Source organism: Trachypithecus francoisi, unplaced genomic scaffold (assembly GCF_009764315.1).
Source record: "Trachypithecus francoisi isolate TF-2019V2 unplaced genomic scaffold, Tfra_2.0 Lachesis_group10, whole genome shotgun sequence".
NCBI classification, from domain to species: Eukaryota; Metazoa; Chordata; class Mammalia; order Primates; family Cercopithecidae; genus Trachypithecus; species Trachypithecus francoisi.
The window spans coordinates 109,535,508-109,559,256 of NW_022681455.1; the positions used below are offsets into that span (position 1 = coordinate 109,535,508).

General features: G+C 43.5%; 1 protein-coding gene and 1 non-coding gene across 5 annotated transcripts in view; one reads left to right on the forward strand and one right to left on the reverse strand.

Moving 5' to 3' along the window:
* Positions 1–23,749, forward strand: part of TANGO6 (transport and golgi organization 6 homolog) — a 268,545-nt gene that overhangs the window by 74,347 nt on the left and 170,449 nt on the right. For all 4 annotated transcript variants that reach the window (XR_004438955.1, XM_033218804.1, XM_033218803.1 and 1 more), the window contains 3 exons: positions 5,515–5,649; positions 16,206–16,721; positions 18,873–18,930. Coding sequence is in view for 3 of the 4 variants with exons in the window: in XM_033218804.1 (XP_033074695.1) it covers positions 5,515–5,649; positions 16,206–16,721; positions 18,873–18,930 (709 nt within the window). In the remaining variant the exon portion in view is untranslated. The remainder of the gene's footprint in view (positions 1–5,514; positions 5,650–16,205; positions 16,722–18,872; positions 18,931–23,749) is intronic.
* LOC117088858 lies at positions 15,530–15,593 on the reverse strand. The gene has a single exon (XR_004439376.1). It is a non-coding gene; the product is annotated as a U7 small nuclear RNA (small nuclear RNA).

Sequence of the window (23,749 nt, forward strand, 5' to 3'; positions counted from 1 at the left end):
TGTATTTTTAGTAGAGATAGGGTTTCACCATGTTGGCCAAGCTGGTCTCAAACTCCTGACCTCAGGTGCCTCGGCTTCCCAAAGTGCTGGGATTAGAGGCGTAAGCCACCATGCCCGGCCTAAATTTTTTTTTTTAAAAGAAAAATAAGAAAAAAAGGAGCAAGCTCCTTTTTACTGCAGAACCCTGGACGGACAGGAAGCACCAGATAATCTCTAAAAATAGAGTTGAATTTAGAGCTTAAAACAGTTTGAAAGGCTGTATAGGATTCAGTAGATCCCTTCATTTGTTCCTTCCCTTTGTACAACCACCTCCCCTTCCCAGCAAAAGACTAGAGGTTTACTCTTGAGAGATGATGAGCCCAAGAGACTCTGAACTGGGTGGGGGAGGCAAATTGAAAAACAGGAGGTATAAGTTGAAGTCTGCATCCTCAACAATGAGGCCTCCACCCCTTCCACTCAGGTGTCAGAGTCTTGGCAACAGGTTTAGACACCCCCATAGGACTACTGTGAGGATTAAATGAGTTAATACCTGTAACATGTTCAGAATTGTGCTTGGTAAATAGGAAATGTTTAATGTCATTATTATTATTATTTTTGAGATGGAGTTTCACTGTTGTTGCCCAGGCTGGAGTGCAATGGCACAATCTCGGCTTACCACAACCTCTGCCTCCCTGGTTCAAGTGATTTTCCTGCCTCAGCCTCCGGAGTAGCTGGGATTATAGGTGCCCGCAACCACGCCCGGCTAATTTTTGTATTTTTAGTAGAGATGGGGTTTCTCCATGTTGATCAGGCTGGTCTCAAACCGCCAGCCTCAGGTGATCCACCTGCCTTGGCCTCCCAAAGTGCTGGGATTACAGGCGCCTGGACTTAATGTTATTAATAAACTAAACAGTTTATTATTAAATCAAACTAAAAGTGGTTGCTTCTGTTGAGCCTGAATCAGATGGGAAGAAATTATGTAGGGCACTGCTATTTTTCACTATAAGCTTTCAGGAATATTTGGCTTTTAAAATTATGTATGTTTATAAGAAGTTTTAAGTAAAAAGTAAAGGTCTGTCCCCACTCTCCACAGCATGTATAACTTTTAGAGCAGGCTTCGGTCCCACACCTATTCTTGTGGCTGGCAGCCCCCCCAAAATCACAGGAAATGTGTAGTAGGTGGAGGAGCTGCTGTCCAAATGGGTAGGGGGTTTTGGTGTTAACATGAAGAATGTTTGGCGGAAAGGGTACTTCATAGATAACAATGATAGCTGGCTATCTCTTTACAGTTAACGGTTCCCTGTTTTGTTTTTTTTTTTTCGTTTTTTGTTTTTACATACATACAAACATAGAAAGTGTCTATTTTAGTAATAGGATCATACTACTTGTTTTGATAGCTATACACACCACACACACACACACACACACACACACACCGTGGAGACCGGGCACAGTGGCTTATGCTTGTTATCCCAGCACTTTGGGAGGCTACTCGCGAGACTAAGGCAGGAGAATTTCTTGAACCTGGGAGGTGGAGGTTGCAGTGAGCCGAGATCACGCCACTGCACTGCAGCCTAGGCGGCAGAGCTAAACTCCATCTCAAAAAAAAAAACTGGAGAGGAATTTAGAAACAGTTGGAAAGCTAAATAATCCTAGTTGAGTAATTTAGAAATGCTTTATTTATTTTTTGTTATTGTTGTTAGAGACAGGGTCTCACTCTTTGTCACCCAGGCGGGAGTGCAGTGGTGCAATCACGGCTCACTGCAACCTTGAACTCCTTGGTTCATGCAATCCTCCTACCTCAGCTTCCTTGGTAGCCAGGACTACAGGTGTGTGCCACTGTGCCTGGCTAATTTTTAGATTTTCTATAGAGATAGGGTCTCACTTTGTTGCCAGGCTGGTCTTGAACTCCTGGCCTAAAGTGATCTCCTGCCTTGGCCTCCCAAAGTATTAGGTTACAGGCATTAGCCACTGTGCCCAGCTAAGGAGTGCTTTAGAAAACTCCCTGGAGGCAAAATAGTTGGCCCAACATAGTAGAAACAGTTTCTACCTAGTGTTTCTAGAAAGGGCCAGTGTCCTTATCTTCTGGTATGAATAAAATCTTAGGGATGGAGGAGGTGGTGAAAACTGCCATAAACAGCATTGTTCATTTCAGTAAGTGGAACTTTTAATAACCTTTCTAGTTTCCTGCATTGCTTCAGAAGACAAGTGTTAACAAGCCATTCTCCTGACTATAAGCTTGCAATAAAGATTCTAGCACAGCATGTGATTTGTCCAGAGAATTAAACATGCAAGCTTGCATGTTATTTGGAGGCTTATGATGACCTTCTCAGCCTTTCCATTTCTAAAATGATTTCTCTCTTTTGAGTCATTAATCCTAAGTATGCATGTGTGTGTGCACGCATGTGCATTTGTGTGCTGTCATTTATTCAAAGGTGTTTTTACTTAAGGTGATTAATCCAAATGCATTGAAAATGATGCTGACCAAATTAATTCTATTTAAAGCTTAGTTGTTAGCCAAATGCTATATAAAATCTTGTCTAGGAACAATCTTAATCCTTTCAAATATTTAATACTTTAAAAAAGACTCTAGATCACGGGTCTCCAACCCCCAGGCCACGGACTGGTACTGTTCTGTGGCCTGTTAGGAACCTGGCCTCATAACCGGAGGTGAGCAGCGCACAAGTGAGCTTTACCACCCGAGCGCCGCCTCCTGTCAGATCAGCAGCAGCATTAGATTCTCATAGGAGCGCAAACCCTATTGTGAAATGTGCATGCAAGAGATCTAGGTTACACAGTCCTTATGAGAATCTAACTAACACCTGATGATCTGAGGTGGAATAGTTTCATCCTGAAACCATTCCCCACCCCTCTCCCCCTCCCGCCTCTGCCAACCCTGGTGTGCGGGAAAATTGTCTTCCATGAAACCGGTCCCTGGTGCCAAAAAGGTTGGGGATCACTGCTGTCAATCATTTGCACAAATGGTTCGAAGACACTGACTTCTAGATGAAACTGAACACTACCCCCTCCATTCTTTACTTACTAGAATTAGACTGTCAAAATGTCAGGAGTGAGTCAGGGCAGGAATCCCTGAGGAGGAAACCTCCTTTTGAGAAGCAGATCCAGGACCCCCTGACATAGTCAGAAAGTAACAGGTCATTTTTTATAAGGAGAGTATTTTTTAGAGCAGTTTTAGATTCACAACAAAATTGAACAGAAGAGATAGAGATTTCCCTTACACTCCCTGCACTCACACAACATAGCCTCCCCCATTGTCAACATCTCCCACCAGAGTGATGCATTTTTTGCAGCTGATCAGTCTGCATTGACACATCACCACCCAAAGTCCATAGTTTACATTAGGGCTCGCTCTTGGCATTGTACAAACTATGGATTTGGATAAATTTGTAATGCCATGTATCCACCATGATGGTATCATACAGAATAGTTTCACCACCGTAAAAATCCTCTGTGCTCCACCTGTTTTGTTCTCCCTCTCTCCTAACCCCTGGCAACCCTTGATCTTTTCACTGTCTCCATAGTTTTGCCTTTTCCAAAATGTAATATAGTTGAAATCATACAGCATGTAGCCTTTTCAGCTTGGCTTCTTTCCCTTAGTAATATGCATTCGAGGTTCCTCCATGTCTTTTCATAGCTTGATTGCCCATTTTTTGGTGCTATTTTTCCATTGTTTGGATGTACCACAGTTTATTGATGTATTCACCTACTGAAGGACATCTTGGTTACTTCAGGTTTTAACAATTATAACTAGAGCTGCTATAAACAACCATGTGCAGGTTTTGTATGGACATAAGTTTTCAACTCATTTGAGTAAATATCAAGGCAAGCAATGGCTAGATTGTATGGTGAGAGTATGTTTAGTTTTATAAGAAAGTGCCAAACGGTCTGCCAAAGTGGCTGTACCATTTTGCATTCCCAGCAGCAATGAATGAATGAGAGCTCCCGTTGATCTCCATCCTCACCAACATTCCTGGTGAAATCAGTTCTCTGGATTTTGGCCATTCTGTTAGGTGTGTAAAAGTATATCAACAATGCTTTCATTTCCAGTTCTCCAATGCCATAGGATGTGATGTGGAGCATCTTTTCATATGCCTTTTTGCCATCTGTATATTTTCTTTGGTGAGATATTGGTTTAGGACTTTTGCTCTTTTTTAATTGGGCTCTTTTCTTTTCAAGACAGGATCTCTTTCTGTTAAACAGGCTAGAGTGCAGTGACACCATCATGGCTTACTGCAGCCTTGACCTCCTGGGCTCAAGCAATCCTCCCACCTCAGTCTCCTGAGTAGCTGGGACTATAGCACTTGCCACTCTGCCTGGCTGTTTTTTTTTTTTGGAGACAGGGTCTCACTCTGTTGCCCAGGCTGGAGTGTAGTCTCAGCTACAGCTGGTGCTGTCTCAGCTCACTGCAACCTCCGCCTCCTGCTTCAAGCGATTCTTCCACCTCAGCCTCCCAAGTAGCTGAGACTATGGGTGCGCCACCATGCCCGGATAATTTTTTGTAATATTTTGGTAGAGACAGGATTCACCTTTTGGTCAGGCTGGTCTGGACTCCTAACCTCAAGTGATCTACCCACCTCGGCCTCCCAAAGTGCTGGGATTACAGGTGTGAGCCACTGTGCCCAACCCGGGTTTTCTTATTATTGAACTTTAAGAGTTCTCTGTAAATTTTGGAAAACAGTCCTTTGTCAGACTGTTTTGGATGACTATTTTCTCCCAGTCCGTGGCTTCTCTTTGTATTCTCTTGACAGTGTCTTTCGCAGAGCAGGAATTTTTAACTTCAGTGAAGTCCAGCTTATCATTACTTTCTTTCACGGATTGTGCCTTTGGTGTTGCATCTGAAAAGTCCTCACCATAACCGCGACCATCTAGATTTTCCATGGTAGCTGCTAGGAGTTTATAGTTTTGTATTTTGCATTACAGTCCGTGATCCATTTTGAGTTAATTTACAAGTCATTTTGCTTTTTAATTTTCAGGCAAAATTCATGCAAAGTAAAGGAAGTTGGAGTAGTATATTAAAACATTTGGGAAAGTATAAGTAGGCTTTCTCATTTATTAAGTGTATGGCCTTAACCAAACAACCTTTTAAAGCCTCAGATTCTTCATTTCATAATGAGGATGATAGTACTGACCTCCTAGAGTTGAGATGAGAACTAAGTGAGATTGTACACGTGAAACACTTGGGAGCTTCCCGCTTGCTGAACGTGTGGAGATGCTGGGAGTGGGGCTAACCCAGAGAGGGCATGGAAGCTCCACCCCCACCCGCTTGTCCTATTCATCTGTCTGTCCATCTGCGTCCTTTGTAATAACCTTTATAATAAACCAGTAAATGCTATATATATAAAAAAAGCAAAACACTGAACTTCACACCTGCATGGTAAGTAGCAATTGTTCTGGATGGTTCTTGCTATCATGATGTAGATAAAGAAGATGAGGATGTAGACATAAGATGTAAGGAGAATTTTGATTTTTTAAATTATTATTCCTCATTGATTCTCAATTCCCTTTTTTTAATAGGTGGTGGACTTTGTAGCAGCAACAATGCAGAGAGCCTGTGCAAGCTTGGCCCATCAGGCAGAGAGCACCGTGGAATCACAGACGCTGAGCATGTCTATGGGGCTGGTGGCTGTTATGCTGGGAGGAGCTGTTCAGGTGAGTTGTAGACATGAGCCAAGCTTGAATGGAGGGAAGGGAGAAGCAAAATACCAGTTGTTTTCCTTCCATACCCTTGTGAGAAATAAGAATGGATATTGTACATAGGAGAACCAGGATAAAGAAGTTAGTTTGTTAATAAGAATTCTCTCCAAAGTGGAGAACAAGAAACTTGCACCGTTTCCACTCTGTCACCTGAAGAGACTTCACTATCAGAAGGGAAGGGTCTTCTCTACCTGTTACGATCTTAATATGGAAACATCTAGCCTGGTGTTTTGCATCTGAGGTGAATACTAGATTTTCTGGCCCTCACTCTCCAAAGCTCAGCCCTTGTTTCTGCTACTATTGTTGGGAAAAGTCCTTAATAACCTTCTGGTTGCATAAGATCCATCTATTTTGAATGCTCCATTTTTGCACAGGATTCATTCTTCATCCCACATCAGGTAGCATGTTAAAGCTTTGCTTCCTGCCACTTTTAAGTGTGTATGTCCTTTACATACCTAATTTATAATTTTTAAAGTTTTTTTTTAAACATTACATATTGGCTGGGCGCAGTGACTCACTGAGCCTGTAATCCCAGCACTTTGGGAGGCCGAGGTGGGTGGATCACCTGAGGTCAGGAGTTTGAGACCAGCCTGGCCAACATGGTGAAACCCTGTCTTTACTAAAAATACAAAAAAAATTAGCTGGATGTGGTGTCGGGCACCTGTAATCCCAGCTACTCAGGAGGCTGAGGCAGGAAAATTGCTTGAACCTGGTAGCCGGAGGTTGCAGTGAGCCAAGATTGTGCCATTGCAACTCAGCCTGGGTGACAAGAGCAAAACTCCATCTCAAAAAAAATTAAAACAAACAAAAAAAAACTACATATTGCATACTCATGTGCCACACATACTAAGCTAGGGTGCTGGGAATACAGCAGGGGACAGGGCAGACCCTCATGAAACTTGCAGTCCAGTAAGGAAGTCAGACACTAAACAGCTGTTCAGAAATGTACTTAAAATTGAATGAAGGGCCTCAAAAGAGAAGTGGTGGGTACCAAGAGCACATAACATCTAACCTAGGCTGGAAATATTTCCAGTGAGGAAGTGTAAGCGTAAGCTAAGATTTGAAGGAAACTCTTCCAAGTAAGGAAAACATCACGTACAAAGGCTTAGAAGCAGCAAAGAGCTTGGTATACTTGAGACACTGATAGAAGGCTGGTGTTGGTGAATTGTAGAGACCAAGGGGAAGAGCATGCCAGCAAAGACAAAAGATAGGCAAGGGCTAGACCATGCATGTGTGTGTGACTGGCTGATTACATACCAAATTAGGTGAGGAGTCTGCAGGAAAGCAAAATAGGCTTAGTGTGAGTCTTATGAAATCCACCCTGAAGCCAATCTGCTCAAAACCCTTAGCAATGAGTAGGATACCCTCTGGGAATGGATTTTTGAGCTTGAGGATTCAAATCTGATTCTGATTCTTGATGTATTAGAATATGCCTTTCACCAGCCTGTCAAAAAGGAAAAGGAATTTTATCTGGGCCTGTTATTAGTGTGAAGCCCATTTCTTGGTAGATTTACTTAGCACTTCTGATATATATTTTCCACATTGTTTGAAAAAAAAAGCTTTTGGTTCAGTTTCTAGCACCATAGTATACCCTTGCTGTTAAAACTGTCAAGGAAAATTTCACTGATGGAATCATTTTTCTTTTTCTTTCTTTTTTTTTTGAGACGGAGTCTTGCTCTGTGCCCCAGGCTGGAGTACAGTGGCGCGATCTCGGCTCACTGCAAGCTCCGCCCCCCAGGTTCACACCATTCTCCTGCCTCAGCCTCCCGAGTAGCTGGGACTACAGGTGCCCGCCACCACGCCTGGCTAGTTTTTTGTATCTTTTAGTAGAGACGGGGTTTCACGGTGTTAGCCAGGATGGTCTCAATCTCCTGACCTTGTGATCCACCCACCTCGGCCTCCCAAAGTGCTGGGATTACAGGCTTGAGCTACCGCGCCCAGCCTTTTTTTTTTTTCTTTTTTTTTTGAGACAGAGTCTTACTCTGTCGCCCAGGCTGGAGTGCAGTGGCACAATCTTGGCTCACTGCAGCCTCCGCCTCCTGGGTTCAAGCAATTCTCCTGCCTCAGCCTCCCAAGTAGCTGGGATTACAGGCATGTGCTACCATAGCTGGCTAATTTTTGTATTTATAGTAGAGACAGGGTTTTGCCATGGCGGCCAGGCTGTTCTAACACCCCTGACCTCAGGTGATCCACCCACCTCGGCCTCCCAAAGTGTTAGGATTACAGGCGTGAGCCACTGTGCCCGGCTGGAATCATTTTTCTTAAGTTGTATTCTTATTGGATTTAGCTGGCCAAATTGATTTTTGTTTTTCTGGTTGAGTATTAATTTGAATAGTCTTTTTTTTTTTTTTTTGCTTCTCTTTACTTCACACTTATTTCAAACCACATCCCAAATGGAAGATAGATCACAGAAATCTCAATTTCCCTTTCTAGAAGCCCATTGTTGGAGTGCTGGCTGTGCATGTTAGTTGTATTCTAAGACAGACTCACCTGACTGATGTCAAGGTTATACCTTGCAGGCCCCTGCCTTTCTGTGAGCCATCCTGACTCACTGATTACATCCGGCATTCCTCTGACTTTGCAGTTAGTTAAGTGAACATAAGCACGTCACCCCCTTTATCTTTGGCCTAAATCTGCTACTTTTTTTCTGTTTGAATCATGGATTTGTAAATGGCTTCTATAGTAATGCTGGATTTTCTTTCTTTGTATTAAAAAAAAAAAAAGTCATGGTTCTGAATTGTGTTTTCAGTTCATCGTTGTCAGGCTAACAATATACTGTTTTTTCCTATCCCTTATTAGGATTCATTGTTTTAGCTAATGAAATAAGAATCTAACATCATCTGAACCTTTTTTATTTCTTTCTAATTTATGTAATCTAAGTGATTATTAGAACATTATGTCTGGGAAGAGGAGTTAATTTGGAAAAAGCGTGTATTTAAGACTGCTGACAAAAAGTAAAAAATAAAAAGGCCAGGCGTGGTGGCTCATGCCTGTAATCCCAGCACTCTGGGAGGCTGAGGTGGGCGGATCACGAGGTCAGGAGTTCAAGACCAGCCTGGCAAACATAGTGAAACCCCATCTCTACTAAAAATACAAAACTTAGCTGGGCATGGTGTGCATGCCTATAATCCCAGCTACTTGGGAGGCTGAGGCAGGAGAATCGCTTGAACCCAGGAGGCGGAGGTTGCAGTGAGCTGAGACTGCCCCATTGCTCTCCAGCCTGGCAACAGAGCGAGACTCCGTCTCAAAACAGACAAACAAACAAACAAAAATTTATTTATTTATTTATTTATTTATTTATTTATTTTTATTTATTTTTTTTTGAGACGGAGTCTCGCTCTGTCGCCCAGGCTGGAGTGCAGTGGCCGGATCTCAGCTCACTGCAAGCTCCGCCTCCCGGGTTCACGCCATTTTCCTGCCTCAGCCTCCGGAGTAGCTGGGACCACAGGCACCTGCCACCTCGCCCGGCTAGTTTTTTTTGTATTTTTAGTAGAGTCGGGGTTTCACCGTGTTAGCCAGGAGGGTCTCGATCTCCTGACCTCGTGATCCGCCCGTCTCAGCCTCCCAAAGTGCTGGGATTACAGGCTTGAGCCACCACGCCCGGCCACAAAAATTTATTAAAAAAAAAAAAAGACTGCTGACAAGATAACTATAATTCCAGGCTCATTTTCTAAATTTCAGAGTTAGTCACCACTAAAAGTATTATACATTGGTTACTCCTCCCTGTCCCCTGAAGAAGCAGTTTCTGCATGATGTTGCATTGTCCGTTGGTCTCTAAAGCACGAAGCTGAGCAGACCATTCTAGATATTCTTTAGGAAAAACCAAAACCATGTTGTTCCAGGGTGGCAGCAGAGCCTCTGGTTAAAAACTGAGCTCCACATCTTTAAATCTAGATTCTACTGGGGCGGGGGCCCGTTATTGGGTGAGAAAAGGTGCACCTTTTCTCTAAAGGGGAAGGAGTCTTTAGCTTGTTGTTACTCTACACTGCTTAGGTCATGTTTTTGGTCAAAGGTCATTGCTCAGACTCTGGCAAAAATGTCGCTATGAACTTGGACTGTGTTTTAGGTGCTGTTCACTTACATATTAGAATCATTACAAACACTTAGAGGCTGGGGTAGAAGTAGTGGTAAGCAAGCTAGAGGTCTATTGCAGAATGGAGGAAGGGGAGAGGGAAAACCGCTGAAACCTGTTGCATGCTGGTGAGGCGAATTGGTTGACTCAGTTCCTGTGCTGGAATGCTGTCCTTTCTCTTCACCGAGCCCAATTTGGATGCTCTATAGAACTGCTTGGGAAAATTCCCATTATTTCTAGCTGTTATGTAGAACTCCAAAGAGCAGACAATCCTTCTTAATTACTGTTACTTTTAAGCAGCCTCATTTAGAGATGTCTTACTTTCTGCCGTATTTAATAAACCTGCCACAGTAGGTACTTAATTAACAGTTTTTGAATGGATGGATAAATGGAAGGAAGAAAGAATAAAAGGAAGAAAGGGAAGATAATGTTTAACGAAGGACGCATGAATTTGTTTTGTTTTGTTTATCAAAAGGGCATGGGCTCAAAAAGTTGAAAACCCCTGCCCTCACCCATAGTGAGCAGCAACCTCCAGATCTGGACACACCCATGGGAGTGTTGTGAATGTTAGTCATGTGTTATGAGGGGCAAAGGAGAGCCATGCTTCTTGTTTTCACAGGCTTTCACTTGATTGTCCTCTAGGTAATCCAGTCTTTTCTCAGAATTTCCCTAGAGTGGAGAGGCATCCTTCAACTGCTTGTATGCAGGTGATCAAACTGGCTTAAAAAACCCTTACTTGCAAACCACAGTGCCTCCAATTTTAAAACTTAAAAAGAAAATGACTTTCCAGTTAACTAAGCTGACTAGTTCCCTTTAATTCTTTTTGCTTTTGAGATTAAACCATCTATTTCTGGAATTGTCTTCATTCTGCTCATTTATTCACATTGTTAAAGATTTTCAGAGCTTTGGCCAGGCGCAGTGGCTCACGCCTGTAATCCCAGTGCTTTGGGAGGCTGAAGTGGGCAGATCACCTGAGGTCAGGAGTTCCAGAGCAGCCCAGCTACTTGGGAGGCTGAGGCAGGAGAATTGCTTGAACCCAGGAGGTGGAAGTTGCAGTGAGCCAAGATCATGCCATTGCGCTCCAGCCTGGGCAACAAGAGCGAAACTCCCTCTCAAAAAAAAGCTCCTCACCTGGGCACCGTGGCTCATGCCTGTAATCCCAGCACTTTGGGAGGCTGAGGTGGGAGGATCACCTGAGGTCAGGAGTTTGAGACCAGCCTGGCCAAAATGGCAAAATCCCATCTCTACTAAAAATATAAAAAAATTAGCTGGGTGTGGTGGCGGGCACCTGTCATCCCAGCTACTCTGGAGGCTGAGGCAGGAGAATCGCTTGAACCTGGGAGGTGGAGGATGCAGTGAGCCGAGATCGTGCCATTGCACTCCAGCCTGGGTGACAGAGCAAAACTCTGTCTCAAAAAAAAAAAAGCTCCTCAGATATCTGCTGCCACCCAATGCATTTCCCTGGACAACCCCAGGGGCTAGATGTTCGATGAGTAAATACCCATCCAGGATGTGGGCACCTGGTTGTCCAGCTTGAGGCCAGGGATCCCAGGGCACACCTTTGATCAGGGAGGGATGAGGCTGGTGCTTCTGCCATGCCAAGGATTGAGAACTCTGTGGATGCAAAGGGGTGGGTGGGAAGCCAGGTGTGGTGGCTCATGCCTGTAATCCCAGCATTTTAGGAGGCTGAGGTGGGCAGATCACATGAGGTTAGCAGTTTGAGGTTAGCCCGGGCAAAACGGCAAAACCCTGACTCTGCTAAAAATACAAAAATTAGCCAGGCAGGTGGCCATACCTGGAGACCCAGTTACTCAGGAGGCTGAGGTGGAGGAATCGCTTGAACCTGGAGGTGGAAGTTGGAGTGAGCCAAGATTGTGCCACTGTACTCCAGCCTGAGTAATAGAGCAAGACTCTGTCTCAAAAAAAAAAAGAAAATAATTGCAATTCCCTAATGACTTATGACATTGAGTATGTCTTCCTATGCTTATTTGCCATCTGTATGTCTTTTTTTTTTTTTTTTTTTAAGATGGAGTCTCACTCTGTTGCCCAGGCTGGAGTACAGGGGTGCATCTCAGTTCACTGCAAGCTCTGCCTCCCGGGTTCACGCCATTCTCCTGCCTCAGCCTCCTGAGTAGCGGGGACCACAGGCGCCCACCACCATGCCTGGCTAATTTTTCTTTTTTTGTATTTTAAGTAGAGACAGGGTTTCACCGTGTTAGCCAGGATGGTCTCAATCTCCTGATCTCGTGATCCGCCCGTCTTGGCCTCCCAAAGTGCTGGGATTACAGGCGTGAGCCACCGCGCCCGGCCCCCCGTATGTCTTCTTTGGTAGGGTGGTCTTCTTTGGTAGACCTATCTGTTTAGGTCGTTTGCCCATTTTTAAGTCAGGTTGTTGATTTTCTTATTGTTGAGTTTTAAGAGTTCTTTGTGGCCGGGCGCGGTGGCTCAAGCCTGTAATCCCAGCACTTTGGGAGGCCGAGACGGGCGGATCACGAGGTCAGGAGATCCAGACCATCCTGGCTAACACGGTGAAACCCCATCTCTACTAAAAAAATACAAAAACTAGCCGGGCGAAGTGGCGGGCGCCTGTAGTCCCAGCTACTCGGGAGGCTGAGGCAGGAGAATGGTGTAAACCCGGGAGGCGGAGCTTGCAGTGAGCTGAGATCCGGCCACTGCACTCCAGTCCGGGCGACAGAGCGAGACTCCGCCTCAAAAAAAAAAAAAAAAAGAGTTCTTTGTATATTTTGGCGATTAGTTCTTTTTCAGATATGTCTTTTACAAATATTTTCTCTCGTTCTGTAGTTTATCTTCTCATTCTCTTGACAGTTTCTTTTGCAGAGCAGACATTTTTAGTTTTAATAAGGTCCAGGTTTTTAGCTGTGTCTTTCATAGATCGTGCCTTTGGTGGTATATTTAAAAGGTCATTGCTTTTTTTTTTTTTTTTTTTTTTTTTTGAGAGCGGAGTCTCGCTGTGTCGCCCAGGCTGGAGTGCAGTGGCGCGATCTCGGCTCACTGCAAGCTCCGCCTCCCGGGTTCCCGCCATTCTCCCGCCTCAGCCTCCGAGTAGCTGGGACTACAGGCACCCGCCACCGCGCCCGGCTAGTTTTTTGTATTTTTAGTAGACACGGGGTTTCACCGTGTTAGCCAGGAGGTTCTCGATCTCCTGACCTCGTGATCCACCCGCCTCGGCCTCCCAAAGTGCTGGGATTACAGGCTTGAGCCACCGCGCCCGGCCAGGTCATTGCTTTTAAGAGGTCATCTCAATTTTCTACTATGTTAACTTGTAGGAGTTTTGTAGTTTTGTATTTGACAGTTAGGTTTATGATACATTTCAAGTTAATTTTTGTGCAAAGTGCAAGGTCTGTGTCTAGATTCATTTTTTCCCAAGTGCATGCCAGTTGTTTCAGCACCATTTCTTGAAAACACTGTCTTTCTTTTTTTTTTCTACTGACACTTGTTCCAATTAAAAAAAAGAAAAAAAAAGACTATTTTTTTTTTCCATTTAAAGCCTTTGCTCCTTTGTCAAAGTTCAGTTGACTCTATTTATGTGGGTCTATTTCTGGTCTTGCTGTTCTGTTCCATTGATCTATTTGTCTTGGCTGGTTTTTTTTTAAGAAGAAATTGTTATATAGAAGAGAAATGAGGCCGGGCGCGGTGGCTCACACCTGTAATCCCAGCACTTTGGGAGGCCGAGACGGGCGGATCACGAGGTCAGGAGATCGAGACCATCCTGGCTAACACGGTGAAACCCCGTCTCTACTAAAAAATACAAAAAACTAGCCGGGTGAGGTGGCGGGCGCCTGTAGTCCCAGCTACTCGGGAGGCTGAGGCAGGAGAATGGCATAAACCCGGGAGGCGGAGCTTGCAGTGAGCTGAGATCCGGCCACTGCACTCCAGCCTGGGCCACAGAGCGAGACTCCGTCTCAAAAAAAAAAAAAAAAAAAGAAGAGAAATGAAAAAGAGGCCAAATAGATTATAGATAAATTATTCTCATTTTAAATGCTTTAAAAAAGTCCACAATACAACAGAGGCACTGAATGAAGTTTAGCATAATGATAATACTAGTAAAATTATTTGAAAATGTCTCAGCCGGGCATGGTGGCTCACACCTATAATCCCAACACTTTGGGAGGCCAAGGTGGGTGGATCACCTGAGGTCCAGAGTTTAAGACCAACCTGGCCAACATGGTGAAACCCCATCTCTACTAAAATATAAAAAATTAGCCGGGCTTGGTGGTGTGTGCCTGTAGTCCCAGCTACTCAGGAGGCTGAGGCAGGAGAATCATTTGAACCCAGGAGGTGGAGGTTGCAGTGAGCTGAGATCACACCACTGCACTACAGCCTGGGCGACAGAGCGAGGCTCCATCTCAAAAAAAAAAAAGAGAGAGCGAGAGAAAGAGGAAGGAAGGAAGGGAGGGAGGGAGGGAAAGAAAGGAAGGAAAGAAAAACAAAGGAAAGAAAAACAAAGGAAAGAAAAGAGAAGGAAGGAAGGAAAGAAAGAAAAGAAGGAAAAAGAAAGAAAGGAAAAGAAAGAAGGAAGGAAGGAAGAAAGAAAGAAAAGAGAAAGAAAGAGAGAGAAAAAGAAAGAAAGAAAGAAAAGAAAAGAGGAAAATGTTTCTTCCAGTGCCACATAGATTCCAGAAAAAGATTGACCCTTTCCTTAAATAACATATATCTTTGCTTTATGTATGTACTCTCTTCTTCCCTTAAGATATAGTAACCTCTGAATGTCAGTTGTTTTGCACATGAAGATAAACTAACATTCTGTGGAGGCAGAAACTCTATCTTATGTTGATTTTGCATTAGTTAGTAAATATGTAAACAAAACAATCTGAGTGTATAGTGAAATTCTAAGATACAAACCTGACATACACCTCAAATCTTCATTTACTTGGAGCATAATGGTAGGAACAATAACAAATCTGTGGACTTACAGTGTCAAGTAACAATGTTATTTAGGTTCTATGAAAATGGTTAGTTGGTTGATTGTTGGTTGGATAATGAAGTGAGGGAGTGAATGGTTAAGTAATAAATACTCTGCCTTGTTCTAAAAAGGATTTAAGCCAGGCAAGGTAGCTCAAGCCTGTAATCCCAGCACTTTGGGAGGCCGAGGCAGATGGATCACTTAAGGTCAGGAGTTCGAGACTAGCCTGGCCAGCATGGTGAAACCGCGTCTCTACTAAAAAAAAAAAAAAAAAAAAAAAAAAAAAAAAAACGCCAGGCGTGGTGGTGAGCGCCTATAATCCCAGCTACTCAGGAGGCTGAGGCAGGAGAATTGAGCTCGAACCCAGGAGGCAGAGGTTGCAGTGAGCCAAGATTACGCCGTTGTACTCCAGCCTAGGCAGCAGAGCGAAACTCTGTCTCCAAAAAGAAAAGAAAAAAATAAAAATAAAAAGGATTTTTTTTTTTTTTTTTTGAGATGGAGTCTCGCTCTGTTGCCCAAGCTGGAGGGCAGTGGCGTGATCTTGGCTCACTGCAACTTCTGTCTCCTGGGTTTAGGCGATTCTCTGCCTCAGCCTCCCAAGTAGCTGGGACTACAGGTGCACACCACCATGCCCAGCTAATTTTCATATTTTTAGTAGAGACAGGGTTTCGCCATGTTGGCCAATAAAAAGGATTTAAGATCTTTAAAGTATTCACATTTTCAGGGACTCCTAAAGCATCATCTGATAATTTCTCCAGTGTTTTCAAACAGAAAACTGTTACTGTTGATTCTTACTTTTCATTGATTGCACATATACCTTTTGGGTGGCAGTGGGTGAGGGGGGTGCTTTCTAGTGAAGACCAGAAAACCTGCTAGACAAATTCTAAATGAGCTGTAACACTCATGCACCTTTCTTAGTAATAAGGCATATGACATCATTTGGACAAAACTTCCATGGAGAATAAAATGTTATATAATTTTCACTTCTACTTTCCAGAAGAAATCCCTTTCTTCCCATTGTCTCCCTGATCCCTTCCAGATCTATGGTGTACTTGCATACTGGCCGGCCACTTTAGATCAAGTAGTTAAGAATAGCCTTATCTTTTCAAGGGAGACTGTGTAGGGTATTGGGTAAGAGTGTGGGCTCTGATCCCAGTTTCTTGAGTTTACATCTTACTATCTTCCAGTTTGTGACCTTGGGAGTGTTACTTAACCGTTCTGTTTCCACCTGTTTAAAATGTAGATAATAATAGTCATTATATCACAGGGATATGAATGTGTGTATGTGTGTGTTTTATCTTAAAAAAGAACCTGTATATGATAAGTGTTCAATAAATGTTAGGTATGATTATTCAACAAATGGTATTGAGTGCTGGACCCAGACAATATACTGTTTACACCATGAGCAAGATTTGATCCCTGCCCCTTTTTCTCAGAATATGTTTCCTGGTGCTCAGGTCATATTGACATTTGCTATGTTAATTTGGGTTTGACATTTTTTACTTCATTTTGTAGTTGAAGTCAAGTGATTTTGCTGTTCTGAAGCAGTTGCTGCCTCTGTTGGAGAAGATATCCAACACATACCCTGATCCTGTCATCCAAGAACTCGCTGTTGATCTCCGCATCACCATCTCTACCCATGGAGCCTTTGCCACTGAGGCCATCAGCATGGCTGCCCAAAGTACACTGAACAGAAAAGATCTGGAAGGGAAAATAGAAGAGCAGCAACAGACCAGTTGTGAAAGACCCACTGATGTAGCTCATAGCCACCTTGAACAACAGCAGAGCCATGAGATAGCCCCCCAGACAGGTCTGCAGTCAAATGCTCCAATCATTCCTCAGGGAGTCAATGAGCCCGGCACTACTACAAGCCAGAAATCTGGAAGCATAACCACAGAACAGCTCCAAGAGGTTCTTTTATCAACTTATGACCCTCAGATTCCAACACGGGCTGCTGCCCTGCGTACTCTTTCCCGCTGGATAGAGCAGAGAGAAGCAAAAGCCCTTGAGATGCAAGAGAAGCTTCTCAAGGTGAGTAGAACACACTGTAAAGACACATGGGCTTAGGGTGGGGCAGCCGTCGGGGAGCGTTCATTCAACTCAAGTATTTTTGGAGCCTGGACTATGTGTCAAGCACTGTTCTGGGCCACCCTCCAGAAATTTGTGAATTTTGTGAGGAGGCAACACTTAGATGCAGGAAAGACTTATTTAGACACAGGAAAGACTTAAACTCCTCAACTGAATATGAACCAAGTGCCAATTTTTTTTTTGAGATGGAGTCTCGTTCTGTCCCCGAGGCTGAAGTGCAGTGGCACAATCTCGGCTCACTCCTGGGTTCACGCCATTCTCCCGCCTCAGCCTGCTGAGTAGCTGGGACTATAGGCATCTGCCATCACGCCTGGCTAATTTTTTGTATTTTTAGTAGAGAAGATTTCACCATGTTAGCCAGAATGGTCTCGATCTCCTGACCTTGTGATCTGCCCCCCTCGGCCTCCCAAAGTGGTGGGATTACAGGCGTGAGCCACCGCGCCTGGCCTTCAAAATTTCTGCATGAAAGAAATGCTGTGGGCAGTCAGGAAAAAGAGAAAGTTGAAATCTTCTGGAGGATGTGGGTCTTATATGGCCATAATGAACTGGTAAAGTTTGAGCAGATGAAAGAGGGGTGTGAGAACATGAGCAAATTCCCAGAGATGGGAAAGTACCTTTTGTGGTAAATAGGTCTGCTTCAACACTGTGACTCAGCCCAGATAAGCCACCTGTTTTCCCTGGGCATCTTTAGTGGGGCATTGGGCAAAACTGGGTCTCCTCCCCTCTTCTCTCCCTCCCTCATGGTGAAATAGCTGGGGTTTTTTTTTTGTTTTGTTTTGTTTTGTTTTCTGAGACAGGGTCTCGCTCTGTCACCCAGGTTGGAGTGCAGTGGTGCGATCTCAGCTCACTGCAACTTCCACCTCTTGGGTTCAAGTGATTCTTCTGCATCAGCCTCCCGAGTAGCTGGGATTACAGGTGCCCACTACCACACCCAGCTAATTTTTGTACTTTTAGTTGAGATGGGGTTTCACCATATTGGCCAGGCTGGTGTTGAACTCCTCACATCAAGTGATTCACCCGCCTCCGCATCCCAAAGTGCTGGGATTACAGGTGTGAACCACCCGGCTTTAAAATATCTTTTATACACCTGTTTGAAGGTGAATGCAATGAACATCTTGAAATTTTGTTTTAGCTTCATTAAACCTTCTTCTGCTATACATAATTGGTCACCAAGTCCTGTCAATTATTTTTTCCAAGAAGTCTTTCAAATGTGTCTTATCCTCTTTATTTCCATGGCCATTACCCTAAATTAAACTTCCCTTGCTTACTCCATAAAAGATTCCCTACCTTCTGGCTGTCTTCCTAACTGGGGTAAGTTTAGGCTCTGCCTACATGCTTCAGATGTGGAGACCAGCAGCCTCAAGTTGATGTCAAGAATTACTGTGCCAGCGAAGAACACAGCGTTATATATGGAGCAGACACTTCCGTCTTCCTTTCTCTGGCTCTCATGTTGGGGCCTAAACCTAACATATCATGTAGTATCTTCCAGATAAGCTGTACTCACTGCAGTTGATACCCCTGATAGATTCCTAAATTGTAAGATATTTTGAGAGTAATTTGTTACTAATGTCAATTAAAGTGCTGAAATTTACAAGATTTTCAAAAATAAATTAGAACAGATTCAAAGTTATCTCAATAATAACATCTCTATCTCACTTGCACTTCCATGTGCTTTGTGAGTGCAAGAGAAAAGGATCAAATGATGGCACATTACAGTAAATGTGCCATCCATTGCACATAACCCTAAACCTTGTCTCTTGTGTGTCACAGCCCATAGTCTGTCATGCCATATGTGAGAATGTTATTCACCGTGGCTGTCATGGAAAAATGTTGAGGATTGTTCTTCCATTGCTTTCCAGGACTACTGCTGGAAGAATACAAGTATCTCCCCCAATCTCTATCCTTTTTTTAACGGTTATAAAAATGAGACTTTAAGCATATATGCCATTTCCCCCACAAAACTCTGTCAGATGAGTTTCTAGCTAAGAAAAACAAGAAGCAAAGCATTTACCCCTTTGAGCTGCTGATAAGGGAGTCTCTTCAATCTTCCTTATTCTTTGTAAATCTTATCACTGCTGTATTTTGTGGTTCCAGATATTCTTGGAAAACATGGAACATGGAGACACTTTTGTATATCTATCTGCAATTCAGGGTAAGTCAGTCCTGGTTAAAGGACTTTGAGTCTGTGGACCAAAGACTGTATCATGTTTATTTGCACAAAATCCCTAAAGTCCTAGGGCCATGAGACTACGGGTCATTTTATCCATCTTCCTGCCTCCTAGCTAGGACACTTTAAGTCATAATAATAATATTCCTGGAGGGTTTCCAAAGGGTCCCTGTAGAGTTTCAGTGTCTCATAATGATGAGGAAGTTTTTATTAATGTTTATTTATTCTATAGATTAAATCGTATTTCCTCTAATTCAAGGAGGTAAAGAATGACTCATGCATGAACTCTTATCACATTAACCTTTTATGTTAGTCGGCTACTGTCTTTTCTTTTTTTTTTTTGAGACAGAGTCTTGCTCTGTCACCCAGGCTGAAGTGCGGTGGCGTGATCTTGGCTCACTGCAACCTCTACCTCCCAGGTTCAAGTGATTCTCCTGCCTCAGCCTCCCAAGTAGCTAGGATTACAGGTGCCCGCCACCATGCCCAGCTAATTTTTAATATTTTTAGTAGAGACAAGGTTTCACCATGTTAGTCAGGCTGGTCTCGAACTCCTGACCTCCAGTGATCCACCCACCTTGGCCTTCCAAAGTGCTGGGATTATAGGCGTGAGCCACCACGCCCGGCCTCAACTACTGTCTATATGCACCTTTGCTCTCTCATTAAGCTAAAAGAACTCAGGGTATTAAATATTTTCTCATCAAAACATTTTTTGCAGTAACTTTATTTCTCTTTTTATGGTTCTTTGTTGTTCTCCACATCCCCTTTAACTTATGGGCTCCAAATCTAGAGAGGGTGTAGAGAATAAGGCACCCTTCCCAAAAGGTCCAGAAGCAGACATGGTGAGGTCAGAGTTAACTCGGTTTCCCTTGGCTCCATCAGTGAGATACAGTCGGCAGACCACCTGGGTGGGCCACCCCATTACCGTGCATTGGCAAATTACTTAATCCCTGTGGGCTTCAATTTTTTGTTATCTGTGAAAAGGGGACTAAATAGGAATGTGAAATGGTACTGCCACTTTGGAAAAGTCTGGCAGTTCCTCAAAAAGATAAACATAGAGTTACTACTTGGCCCAGCAATTCCACTCCCAGGAATATACCCGATAAATGAAAACATATGTCTGCACAAAACCTTGTATGTGAATGTTCACAGCAGTATTATTCACAATAGCCAAGAGTGGAAATAGCTCAAACAGCCATCAGTTGATGAATGGATAAACGAGATGTGGTATATACATGCAATGGAATATTATTGGCTATAAAAATGAAAGACTGATACATGCCACAATATGGATAAACTTTGAAAACATGGTAAGTGAAGGAAACTGGCCACAAAATACTATATTTTATATGATTCCAGTTATTTGAAATGTCCAGAATAGGCAATTTTTTAGAGACAACATAGATTAGTGCTGTCCTAGGGCTGGGGTAAATGAGAAATAGTTGAGGGTGATAGGTAAAGGATACAAGACTTCTTTTTGGGGTGATGAAAATGTTTCAAGATTCATTGTGGTGACAGTTTCACAACTCTGTGAATATGCTAGGAAACCGTTGAGTTATACACTTTTTTTTTTGAGATGGAGTCTCACTCTGTCGCCCAGGCTGGAGTGCAGTGGCACAATCTCGGCTCACTGCAACTTCTGCCTCCCAGGTTCAAGCGATTCTTGTGTCTCAGCCTCCTGAGTACAGGTGTCAGCCACCATGCCCAGCAGAGTTAGGAGCTTTAAATGGGTTAATTGTATGGTATGTGAGTTATATAGGTCAATAAAACTGTTATCAAAAACATAAAATAATGTTTTGTTTTTTTTTTTTTTGAGACAGTTTCACTCTTGTTGCCCAGGCTGGAGTGCAATGGTGCGACCTCGGCTCGCGCAACCTCCGCCTCCGGGGTTCAAGTGATTCTCCTGCTTCAGCCTCCCAAGTAGCTGGGATTACAGGCATGAGCCACCACACCTGGCTAATTTTGTATTTTTAGTAGAGACGGGGGTTTCTCCATGTTGGTTGGGCTGGTCTCGAACGCCTGACCTCAGGTGATCCGCCCGCCTCGGCCTCCCAAAGTCCTGAGATTATAGGCATGAGCCACCGCACCCGGCCAAAATAAAATAAAATTTAGTAAAGGCGGAGAGTGCTAAAATTGTCAGCACCTAAGGAAATATGATGACTAACTGTAATGTGATAGATGGGATTCTGAAATAGAAAAAGAACACTAGGGCCGGGCGCAGTGGCTCATGCCTGTAATCCTAGCACTTTGGGAGGCCGAAGCAAACAGATCACTTGAGGTCAGGAGTTTGTGACCAGCCTGGCCAACATGGTGAAACCCCATCTCTACTAAAAAACACCAAAAAAAAGTTAACCAGGTGTGGTGGTGGACACCTGTAATCCCAGCAACTTGGGAGGCTGAGGCACGAGAATTGCCTGAACCCAGGAGACCGAGGTTGCAGTGAGCCGAGATCATGCCACTGCACTCCAGCCTGGGCAACAGAGTGAGACTCTGTCTCAAAAAAAAAAAAGAAAAAAAAAGGACATTAGGGGAAAACTAAGGAAATTTGAATAAATTATAAACTTCAGTTGATAATAAAGTGTCAATATTAGTTCATAAGATGACTATTCTATCATAAAATGTTTATTAATAAAAGGGGGTTTAATATTAGGATTAAATGAGTTATTTCCTTGCAACTGCTTAGCACACACTGTTCAACATGTGTTAGCTATTAATACTTTAGTGTTGTTATCATCATCAGAATCTTCACTATTACATTTACTGTTGGATAACTAGGTAATAATGTGGTGATCTCTGTAACTTCTCAGATCTGAAGCTTGAGTAGGCCGATTCTGTCAGTTATTGATATTTCACTAACTACCCTGTGGCTCACACCTATCATCCCAGCACTTTGGGAGGCTGAGGTGGGTAGATCACCTGAGGTCAGGAGTTTGAGACCAGCCTGATCAACATGGCGAAACCCCGTCCCTACTAAAAATACAAAGATTAGTCAGGCATGGTGGTGTGTGCCTGTAGTCCCAGTTACTTGGGAGGCTGAAGCAGGAGAATTGTTTGAACCCAGGACACGGGGGTTGCAGTGAGCCGAGATTGCACCACTGCACTCCAGCCTGGGCAGCAGAGCAAGACTTCTTCTCAGAAAACAATAACAACAACAAACTACCTTGGCACTCAGTAACCTGAAACACCAATCATTTATTATCACTCATGCATCTGTAGACCCGCTGAAGTTTCAGCAGGGCTCGGCTGGGCGGCTGGCCCCTCCCTGCAGGTCTCAGGCCAGCTGTGGTAGCTGTGCTTCATGTGTTCCTGATCATCCCTGAACCAGTGGCCTACCAGGGCTTGTTCTGCTCATGATGAGAACCATGAAGTGTCAAAGAGAAACCATAAATTCCAGAGGCTCCTCAGGCCTGACTCGGAGCAGACATCTTATCATTCTGCCTTTTTCTGTTGGCTAAAGCAAGTCATGAGGCCCAACCCAAAAGTTGAGGGATAAATAGATGCTGTCCCTTTAGTGGGACACATTTCCAAGTCACATAGCAACGGGCTTTGATGCAGTAACACCATTCTTCACGTTGATGTGTTCTGTTTACCTCCCAGAGGCAAGGTTGTCAGTGAGCACAAAGGTAACTGCAGGTTCTTACTGGCTAGTTCTTTCAGGGTATAATGTGGATATGATCTATACAGACTTAGTACTTGAAGCTTGAGAGAGTATGCAGAGGGGAAATCATATAGCGAAGAATGCGTGAGCCTTGGAGTTCTGGAATTTCTTTTCTTCTTATTTTTTTTTTTAGAGACAGAGGCTTGCTCTGTCACTCAGGGTGGAGTATAGTGGCATGATCATGGTTCATTGTTACCTCTAACTCCGGGGCTCAAGCAATCATACCACCTTCTGCCTCCTGATTAGCTGGGACTACAGATACATGCCGACACACATCAGGCTAATTTTTAAAAAAACATTTTGTAGAGATGGGGGTCTCACTATGTTGCCCAGGCTTAAACTCCTAGACTCAAACAATCCTCTTATTTCAGCCTCCCAAAGTGCTGGGATTACAGGCATGAGCCTCTGTGCCCAGCCAAATTCTTTCTTTATTCAACAAACATATATTGTATATCTCCTATATACAAAACACTTTAGATTAACTGCAAGTTGTAATTAGGTTCAAAAGCAAAAAGAGAATTTTTCAAAGGAAACAAAATGACCACCCAAAGTGGTAAAAGACAACTAGGTGAGAATGAAAGCTCTAAGAGTAACAGGTTTTAAGAGAGAAAGTAATTACCGGCAGCTGAGAGGCCAAAGAGGGCAGGAATTGAGATAAGCTGAGGGTACCAGAGACCACATTGACCATAAGTTGTGCTTATGGAAGTCAGATAAATCAAAGAAGCAAGAACCTAAAGTGCTTATAATTCAGAAGTCTCAGGACACAAGTCATCCTGTACTTTCCCGAAGAAACTGTACTGCTGTCAAGGAGATGTTTTCATTGATTATATTTTTTAAGACTGGATTTTTGGGAATGGGTGGCAGGTCATTCTAATGTGGCCACCTTGCTGTTTGGAATAAGCATCTTAGTTGATTAACCCACTGAGCTCATTAGCCTCTAGGGCCTGCTATCAAAATCACAGCTGTTGGTGTTGTGTTTGTTTTTAGTAATTTTGATTGGTGTGCAAATCAGTTAGTAGCTAATTTGGTGATGAAGAACATGAGGGGTAGAGGTGTAATTTCTGTTCTCAGCTCCCCAAGATGATGGACAAGTTTGAACTAATTGATGTTTTTGGTGCTTGTAATATGCACTTAAAAGCCAAGGCTTTA